The 11,058-nt window shown below is 36.8% G+C and overlaps 1 protein-coding gene across 1 annotated transcript; it reads left to right on the forward strand.

Annotated features, from left to right (window-relative positions):
* Positions 1 to 4,412: 4,412 nt before the first annotated feature.
* On the forward strand, positions 4,413 to 9,226 carry LOC127873398 (uncharacterized). The gene is made up of 3 exons (XM_052417250.1): positions 4,413 to 5,040; positions 6,604 to 6,775; positions 8,987 to 9,226. Exons 1-2 carry the CDS (start codon positions 4,603 to 4,605, stop codon positions 6,724 to 6,726), a joined length of 561 nt encoding a protein of 186 aa, XP_052273210.1. The 5' UTR covers positions 4,413 to 4,602; the 3' UTR covers positions 6,727 to 6,775; positions 8,987 to 9,226.
* Positions 9,227 to 11,058: the final 1,832 nt, after the last annotated feature.

Genomic DNA, 11,058 nt, shown 5'->3' on the forward strand with positions numbered 1-11,058 from the left:
TTGCATATCTAGAAATATCAAAACTCGAACACATGTCATTTCATCACCATGGGGGCAGCCATTTTTAAATTAATAAAATAGAAAGAAACATGCTAAAAACTCACTCATCGCCTAATTGACATTCCATACGGTTGACGATGACAAATGCATTGGATTGTAATCTTTCCGTTGATGTTTGCAAACTGCACGATCAGACCTCATAAACACTCAAAAGAATAACTATGTAAGAAGCATTTCACCAATGTTTACAATCGTTGTCGAATCACATATACTTTATTATTGCGCATAAAATAGTACGCTTACAGACTGACAGAAAGATCTAGATTACTCCGTTCAATTCATCACGGTATACTATTCTATTGATAATATATAATAATACATCGCTTTAACAATCTGAAAGTAGTAATAATTCTTTTAAGCGGAGTTTTTAATAACAAAAGTGAAAACAACGGAAGTTGGTTGGATATTCTGTGAGATGCACTTCGGCTCCAGAAAAACAATACAAATTAACTAAAAAGACGTGTGGGGGACAATTTTCAGCTGGAAACTATTTCAAATAGGGTAAGTGATGATATCTCTACGCGGTCATTTCTGTTATTTAGTGCGATCTCTTGCTGATTAATGTTAATAGTTGTTTTACAAGTTGCCACCAAACTGTCAAAATAAGCATGTGTTATCTCAGGTATGTGTATACACATACCCGGTTTTCTCACCACTGCACGTGGTTTCGACCGATTTGTTTTGCACGTTTTTCTACGGATCACAGCGATGGCCACGCTTTCAAATGGGTATAAGGAATCGAAATATAAAATCAATCGTTTTGCCAATTTCTTTATATTCCTTTACAATTTTATATGTCGTCTGCAATCTATTTCAATTTGAGATGGTTTAAAATTTGCAATTTGGTTGAGAGGTAAATAACAAAATTGTTAAGCCTTTGAAATAGAATTGTGACTCTTATTATCCACCATACCTGGATTGTTAAAAAGTAGTTACGTTTTAGTTATTTTTAGAACTATGTTTAGGATATTTATCCAAAAAGGCAGTTGAATAAAAACTCATTTGTTGTTTTATGACAATAACTTTCTGTGAAATGTTGCTAACTTGACCTTGTATATGTATATAGCTTTGTATTTATTCAACTTAAGGTAGTGCATATCATTCCTAACTTTAGATTGAGATTTTGTAAATTAGTGTAAAAAAGTATTGGTTTTAAACCAAAATACGAATAAAGCACACAAATATTGAATGTCAAAAATGTGTTTATGTTATTCTATCCGTCTTTAGCTTTAAAATGATATATAGTTTGACCATATTGTACCACATTCAATGAAGAAAAACCAAAGCGAAGTTTTAATGAATTTTATCCCCCCATGAACCTTAAGCTAAGAAAAGTTCTTCGCTAGTTTAATTGGTACCTAGTTATTAAATGCTTGAGCTTGTTTGAGTACAAACGTACATCCAGGAGGTAAGTGGCTAGGAGTTGGATTATTGCAACTAAATTGATACCCGGTTGTATTCTCGATCATTCACATAAAATGCAGATGCTCGGGGTGAGTATTTTAAGCCTTAATTTAAGTACATACGTGATCTAGATCTAATGGAGGCTTGAACATTTGTCCTGTTATCACCTTATTCCACCTGTAGGCCCACCCCGACGAAAATAAAAAAATAACATTATTTTTTTTCTAAAGTTTAGTAAATCCTAATCCTCGTTATTAAATAAAACAAACCATTTCGATGTTGCAGACTGTTAAAATAATTGACTTTTACAATCTGTTAAACATCTTTGATGTAACGTTTGCAGACGACCGCAGACAGAGCTGTAACAGACGAAACGCCGAGCGAAACCGGTATGTTCTTTAATTACTATTTACATAATGACATTGTCATAAACATGATTTTTAAATATGATGGAATCTTTCATGGTAAAACGCATATAAATAACACTTGTTCATATATAAACGGCGAAAACACTTCTTTCAGACCTTTTCATCAACCGCAACATCAGCATATGCAAGTGGACCAATATTGAAAATATTTGGGCCGTGCTCTGTGAAAAGGGGTTTAATGCATGTCCGTAAAGCGCCGTCCTAAATTAACCTATGTAGTCCGCACAGGCTAATCAGGGACGACACTTTCCGCCTTAACTGGATTTTTGCTAAGAAGAGACTCTTTAAACAGAAAAATATCACAAGAGCGGAAAATGACGTCCCTGATTAGCCTGTGCGGACTGCACAGGATAATCTAGGGCGACACTTTACGCACATGCATTAAACCCTCTCACGGCTTGTTTATGGTTCAGGTCACTCGACCCAGCGTATGATAAATCTTAACAAAATTATCATGCCAATAAAGTTCTGCATGTACTCTTATTTTGAGTGGAACATACTGTGATGAATGCAGTGCATTGATTCATTGATGGTTTTAGTAACCAATAAAGGTCAAATATGATAGTTGCAGCTGTCTGTTTAGCTCGGAAGGATGTGAATTCAGTTAGTACCATACCAGACTGGTGGGGTTTCTTCCGGATACTCCGCTCCCCCCCCCCTCCCCCCCACACACACTAACAATAAAAAAATATATTAAAGTTAAAAAGCAAATAGATGGTTATCGCATATTTATCATTCAAACTTCGTTTTTCAAATATTCGTGAGTCTAATTGTACACTCCGGGTCCGCACAGAATGCAGCCTCCGGCTCGTAAGAACATCACGCACTTCGGAAAACACACACATACACACAGTAAGATAATTGAGTTTCCATTCTATTATCTATCGAAGCAAGGGCATGTTAGTAGGGAGAACTATTTGATTTCAAACATAATTTATGTGCGATTTGCAACAAACCATTAAATATTACTAAAATGTTTCACGTATCAAAGCTATAATGTTAATGATTATAGAGATAATACTCGTTTTCGAGGGCATGATCATCTGCGCGCGCTATAAAAATCCGTTCCTGCCCCGAGTGCGCCCGCAGATGATCATGTCCGAGACAATGTGTATTTTCGCTATTATTGCATAAACAAATCACACATACCATATTATTTTGGAATTTACAGCAGGAACGTTGAAGGTACATACACACTTACATTTACAGCATAGTCGTTTGTAAGTGTTTATTAAATAACCTTAACTTCATTGACGTTGCCAATAAAATAAAGCTATTGTCAAGAGAGTGCAGATGATATAATTTGAAAAAAGGATTTAAATAGTCATTATCCCTGCATACATGAGAAATCTGGTGCTTATTCAGTTCTCCATTTATGCTTGGAAAGTCGTCGAAGGCTGGAGAAGGGAAGTAACTGCGCGTTGACCAGATTATGGATATGAAAAGCACATAACAGGGCTTGAACGGCACGTGAATCGCTGTGTTAATACACGATTTCTCCCGTTCAAGCCCTCCTTTTTCCAGGTTTCTGCACCCCGCCAGAGGGCATTATAGATAGAGTTAATGCAATAATACTTTTTTTGCAAACATTATTTATAACATACTTCAGCAGTGCGTCTCCACTGCTCTATAAAATATTCTTCTTAGCCTTTTATACAAAGTGTTTCTTTTTTAAATTGTCAACTCGTCAATCTTTTTTAACAGAAGCACCCAAACCGCCGACGACGACCGAATTTTATTACTACGACGACGCCGTCGACACGACCACTGCTGCCCCGACAAGTAGAACAACAACTACAGAGTTGTATTATTACTACGACGACGACACGACAACGTTGGCGCCGCCATCATCGATACTTCCAGTTAGCTCCGACATCACGTCGGTAGTGGGCATAAGTACTATGTCGACAGCCGGAATTGTGATTCCTTTAGATTCGACACCGGACGAAGATTTCGCGGTGAAAACAACCACGAATATGCCAATAGATGAAATTACAAACGCCATCAACACGACCACTGCTTTCCCTAGAACGACGACTACAGAGCTGTATTATTACTTCGACGACGACACGACGACGATGGCACCTCCATCTTCGATACTTCCGGTAAGACCCGGCGTCACGTTGATAGGGGCCTTGAGTACTGAGTCGACAGTCGGAACTTTGGAACCTTTAGATTTGACACCGGAGTCCGCAAATACTGCAACCACAAACATGCCTGTGGATGAAAATACAAACACCACCGACACGACCACTGCTTCCCCTAGAACGACGACTACGGAGCTGTATTATTACTACGATGACGACACGACAACGATGGCGCCGCCATCTTCCAATTTTCCGGTAAGCTCCGAAGTCATGTCGACAGTGGGCTTTAGTACTGAGTCTACAGCCGGAACTGGCGTAGATTCGACACCTGACACGATGAATTCAACTACAGACATACCTGTGGATGTAATTACAAAAACCACTGAGTCTGTGGCTAATGTATCGTCTACTAAAGCTGTCGTTGACACATTCGTTACTTTGCTATCGACGCAGAGTACAACAACGAAATTCGTGGACGTAACAGAAATTTATGCGCCGCCATTTTCGATGCTTCCGGTAAGCACCGATGTTACGTCGACAGTGGGACTGGGTCGACTGCAGTAACTGGCTTTCCTTTTGATTCCACAACAAACGAGGAGTTCACTATAACTTCTACCGCAGACATGCCGTCGGTGACAACGCCACCGACGGTAAAAATCTCCACTACCACGTCTGCTACGGTAGAAGATAAAACGCCTACAACGTCCGAGACCTCTTCGCTGTCGATAGCATGGGCCGGTGAAAGCTTAGTAACCGACCGGACGACCATTTTAACAACCGGAAGTGGAAATAAATCAATGTCTAATACCACCGAAAGTTCTTCACCGACGACGACGATATTAAAATCCATCACAAGCACGTTTGCGAATGATGAAAATAAAACGTCTGCAGATCTTGTGACAACGTTTATGACCCCTTCGACGTCGACAGCAATAAACGGTGATATCGTTGTTATTGAACGGACTACGATTTTTGCAACCGGTAGTGTAAATACACCAGATTCTGATTCCACCGAAAGCTCAGTTACTAAGCAACAAACGGACAAGTCCAACGATGGACAGGTACGTAAATGTCCTATCATGTTGCACCTTAAGATTTCGTTTTATGACATGCGTGTTGCAAAAGCAGATGTATGTGATAATTTCTTTTATATGTCCACGTGTATCCGTTTGTTCTTCATGTGTCGAGTATTTTATCTAGGTTAAATGGACAAACTTTGATTTTGTAATATACGATGAAGCTCAAAGGCTAGATTTCTTTTGAAAGCATGCATGGACAATACATACACGTCAAAAAGATTATGGCATATATGGGGTACAAATATGGGAATATTTTCTAACCGAGTGTGTTACAACACTTATAATTATGTTTAATAACTGTAGATAGAATGGGAGGCCATTCGTCAGCGTACACAACTATTACATATCAGAGTTCTTTACCTTTACATGGGCTAGGCTCTGTTGCTTGTGTCGTCTCCTACACGTCTTTTACTTCAATTGTAATTGCAGGCATTGGTGCGCCTAAGGATATTTTTAATGGCCAACTAATTCTAACTTGGCTTTATCTGTAGGTATCGAACGTTTGAATCGGTTCCGGGTTGTTAAACTCTCGAAATGAAGCTTATCGTTTCCGATCTTTCCTTCAGTCCGTCTGCACTTTTTGGTTTCCACTATCATACTCAACCACGTTTCTCCAATTGATACTTCGCTTTCTTTAACTGATTACGATGTATAAGCATTTCATAGAGACCTAATTCGATAACCAGCCAACTCTTTATCTGGTGCATTGGAGTTATCGTCCTTAAATTTATAAAAATATGGCTATTTGATGAATTTCGCTCTCTAACTTATCATGTTAACATTTTATTTAAATTCAACGTCTCAAAGTGTAAACCATCATAACACGACATGTCGTAAGTCTTCCTACCTAAAGGGTCAAACTGACATATAAATGTATTTTTTTAATTCGTTATGGTACCTGTGCATTACAGGCCAAAATGAACGTAAGCATTTCTTCGAAGTTTTATAACAAGGGGTACAAGTATTTAAATGAAATCAGTGCACTCCTTATCCAACCTATTAGTAAACAATATATACATATGTTCTGCACATTAATTCGCTCTAAGACTGTATTTTCTATGCAAGAACTGTCTATTTCTGGATGGGACAGATCAGAATACGTGCACCATTAAGTGAATCATTGTAATTTAAAGTAGTTATGTTTTTATCTCGAATATAAACCATGTAGCTTTGTACATTAAACGTTTTCGTTGATGTTCAAAAAGCGGCAAAAACAAAATGGCCACTCTCATAAACACAATGCGTATGGTAAATTATATATTTCTAAAAAATTGCCACTATTAAACTTTATTCTTTAACCAATGACACGTTAACTATGTGATTGTCGTACTGTAACGTAACAACATTAAACAATGTTTAATTTTTTAAAAATAACGCTGTTGTCCGCAAAAAAATATCTTTACCCAGCATCTTTCACCCTCGTAAACAATCCCAAAGAACCAACATAAAACGATACCCCCTCCCTCCCCCCTCTAATGTGGGCTAAGGGCCACATCTGCAAGCATCGAAAAAGACACCTGCTTTCATCTTTTTTTCAAACGCCAGGAAGCGGCTTCTGCTGCGGTCGCGGAGAGTGCAGCGGTGGCAGAACCAGAGGATACGGGGGCTATTGTCGGTGGGGTGGCGGCACGTTGGGCGCTGCTGCAGCCGCGGTGGGCGTTGTGTTGATGTGGAAACTGGGCGTGGTGAAGCGATGTTCGGGGAAATTCGGTCCTTGGTAAGTATTTACAAATGATACAATTTGACAAGTACTTGTAAACGAAGGATTGGCTTGACCAAATATGTATTTCCGTTTCAAAACTGCTAAATCAAGACAATTAACCTCAAACCTCGAAAATAAGACATCAACAAATAACCTTAAAGAAACAGACAGCTATGTATGATAATAAATATTTTTGCGATCATTCTTGTATCAACGGGCAGAAGTTAAAGCGGGTATATACGATCTTATCAAATATTTATTAAATGTTTAAAAAACTTATTATACATATATTTCAATATAAACTAAAATAAAAGTTAAGAAGAACATGTGTCGAAAAATGCGAAATAAGCCAGATATTTAATTCTGAAATCGAAAAAGGCTGTACAGCCGAATTCGCCAGCATGTATATCATGCTTGTACGATGTGAATCTAAATTTAGTTTAACGGTTCATTTGAAATTCCTGCAGCGATGTCGATTCATACGACACACGAACACTTACTAAAAAGACGAATGCATCGGTTATTGTAGGAAAATAATTACGAATTATCTTCGTCACAATCGGCTCGGGGCGCTAATTTGTATTTGCTGCATTTTATTTAATTCGTCTTAAATGTATCATTTTTCTTGCATAATGTGTGTTATTATTACATATTTGTATCAATATTTTACAATTCAGCACATATAAAAATCGTATATACCCGCTTTAAACGGTTATATTTGTTCTATTTTTGTAACCCTCATTGAAAACCTTCATACAGCGCGAGTATATTATTCTATATAAACATATGTAATTCTTTATATTCTGCTGCTCTTTTTTGTTTGGTTGTTAGTTTGCTTTTAAACAATATATTGTGCACACAAATACAATAGTTGAACGATAAAGACGCACTTTTTTCATCATACTTGCATGGGTATTTTATTGAATGTGGCTGGTATATTATATTAAACTTGAGAGCGAGTGGCAACAAGGCGAATATCAATAATGAACAACACAAGCAAAATGTGACTGTTTATAAAAACAACAACTTATTTTATTTGTATTTCGAGTACAGTTTAAGAAAATAAGCTTTAATGCATGTATTACACTGGGAAACACCGATACAGACCGTAATCGTCTATCACTGGGACCGACTCCTAGTCTGTAATGCATGGCGATTGCTATGGTAGATGTATGTTAATGTCAAGGCATTATAAACATATCAAGCAGTAAATATACAATTTGGTGACAATATAAGGACGTTATGTACACTTTTGGAGTGTCATGCATGAATGTTATGCTCTGTACATCGTGCATATCTCCACAGCTGTAACCCAGGCTACGTGCGAATCTGGCTGTAGATACCATTTTATCGATATGATTTTAACGGGAAACAAATCCAAATTTTTAACTTATCACGTAGACACGGCGTATCGATGATCGTCTGTTGTATACAATATTTGGTTTGTCTGCGTGTTGTCTCAGTCTGTATCAGACGCAGTGTTTGTGACCGAAACTCTATACGGTCAACTATAAAAATAATACTCTATAGAACATGTATTTTAAATAAATTTATTGTAAGTTGTAAATACGCCGGTTTCGAAAAATTAAGTACCGGTACATATTTAAATTAAACGTTGCACAACGGCTGTTTTGTTCTAGCGAAATTATAGCATCGGTAACGAAAGGGGTTGTACTAGCGTATAAACGTATTCCTTTGTATTTTTGAATGATCGCATTGTGTTAAATTAAAATGCGTGATTAAATGCAATAATTTTTTTTAAATTTAGATGTGTTTAAAAATGGTTTTTAAATAACTTGTTTTTCATTACAAAAAAATCATATCGTGTCTGAACTGTATTTCTTGAAAATGTAACCTTGACCTGCATTCGTTGCTGTACGCTTGTCGTTCGAACATGATAGTGGTTTAAATATTTGTTAGCATACTTTAATATAATTTTCTGTTTCATGTTTAAGCGTCACGTATACATATTGATAGACTCATGTTGGTCGATTGACCACCCTGATTTTGCCACATGATTTTGTCCGTTTAATAGGTTAAACCGTGTTCATCATGCTTTCGCCAAAATTGTCTTGTATTGTTATTGGTGGTTATAAGATCAACGCCATGTTTGGAAATGTGACATACACAATACAGGTTTTATTGATATATGTATCATTAGATATTTGCAAAAGTTTGTATTATTTCGATTTAAAGTTTAGTACCACAGGTTTGCGTATGTTTTAGGCGAAGTAGGGTGGGTCATTATGACGTCGAAAAGGCAAAAAGTGTTCCTGACGTCATCATGAAAGGAAAATCAACTTCACATCCGCCAACCGCTGAGATATCCAACGGTATCTTGGCAACATAGACCGGAAGTGGAAATATGACGTTTATAATGTGATACATCAGAAATCATTTAGAGTGTTTATATGCATTAATTTGTGACTGCTAATATCCGTTTAAGTTATCAATTTAACAACTTTCGTTTTTATCTCACCTGAGCACTAATATGCTGGTTTTCTCAGCTCCCAGCACTTTTGAACCAAACATTTTTTTATTTCACAATCTACAGAGTCTAACGAACATTTTGGTATGCGAAACGCTCTGTTTATGATCGGAGACCAGTTACCCCCACCCCTAAATATGCGAGTTATTTGAGACCGTTTGCTCTGCCATAGAGCACCATGGTGGGATTTTCTGATCGACCATTCTCCGTTGTTCGTTCTTGAGTCCATGCGTGCGCATCTTCGTGAGTCCGTCCATTATCAACCTTTAATTCAAACAATTTCTCAAACCCCTTGACTGTTTTAACGAAACATCACGGGAATTACCTATGAGTTTCCGTAAGTAAAACATGTAACAATCGATCTGGTCCGCTTCTTATGTAACTCATCAAAGTGAAGAAGATTGGACATGTGACATCTTGTTGTGGCCTAGATAATTCAAAGGTTGTAAGTGGCATCCTATAGTGGACCTTCGCAAGAGTGTTGTAATTATGCCATCGTGGTCAAAACCGGAGCTAATATGGTTTAGATAGACTTAAAAAGCAACACGAAAATTACAATTTGAAAATACATTGTACAAGATCAGAAGATCTCTTTATGCCGATACTTTTAGAGAAGGCATACAGATTTATGATAGTGCACCCGTCTGTCCCTCAATTCTGTCTTCCAGTCCTACAGTTGGTTTTTTTTGTATGTGCGTCGCGTTTCTCATTAAGGTAGTGCACCTCTAATGATTTCCCGCGATTTATTTTACGATCATTGTCGATCTTCAATGATCGGTTATTTCCGAGAGATGCATTTTATTTTTTTCAAAGTTCGAATTTTGTTATATGTTTACGTAATTCCTTTAGAATACATTATTTTCACAATAAATATTGACTTTGATCCAAATATCATCTGAAAAAATACGATTTCGCGATTTCTTCAAAGATTGGCGAGCCTTTTTACCTGTTTACGTATGCATATCTAATTTAAGCTTGCGCAAATGTGAAGTTGTCGTGGCCTAGTGGTTAAGGCGATGTACTATAAATCTTTTGGGATCTTCCCGCGCAGGTTCGAATCCTACCGACATCGCATAGTTTTTGCAACACGTTTTATTTCTTTTCTAACGTAATTTGATTTAATGATGCATATATGCTATGTTTTGTTGTTAATATGTTGAAATTTTTATGCACATCCTTCAATTTTTTAAATTAAAACAACGTTATGGCTAAATTGGGTGATAAACTGCTGAAAATACGGATGATGCATGTTGAATTTTTATTTTTATTTCAAAAAGTAAACGGTAAATTTGTCTATTTCTTGGTATTTTTGCTGTATTTAGTGTTTCTATAAAAACTATGTTTAAAATATAACTTAAATGGTACTATTTTGAATTTTATGACACTTTGTTTTTAACCGACCCAATTTTTACTTGGCTGAAATCACTTACATTTCATGGCGCTCTTCCATAGATAAAAATTTGTAAAAAATAAATGTCTGTAAAAGAATACTTATTTAATCTTGTTTAAATTTTAAACACCTTTATTGCATCTATACACACCAACAGCATGCCCATATTTAGAAATTTGAATGAATTATGGAACTTTTATATACCCCAGGGGTGAAAATAAACTGTACAAAAGCTGAGCGTGGGGGTGGTTTTGAAAAAAACGGTATATTTTTTTAAAAAGCACGGAAAGCCTACCTACAAATTTGCATGTAGTTCAGTGAAATGATGCTGATTAAGAAAATAATTAATTAGATTATATTTGGATATGTGCCCATTAGAGGTGCACTACCTTAAGAATAGCAGCGATAGGAATCAAATGT

This window comes from Dreissena polymorpha, chromosome 3 (genome assembly GCF_020536995.1).
Source record: "Dreissena polymorpha isolate Duluth1 chromosome 3, UMN_Dpol_1.0, whole genome shotgun sequence".
Lineage (NCBI taxonomy): Eukaryota > Metazoa > Mollusca > Bivalvia > Myida > Dreissenidae > Dreissena > Dreissena polymorpha.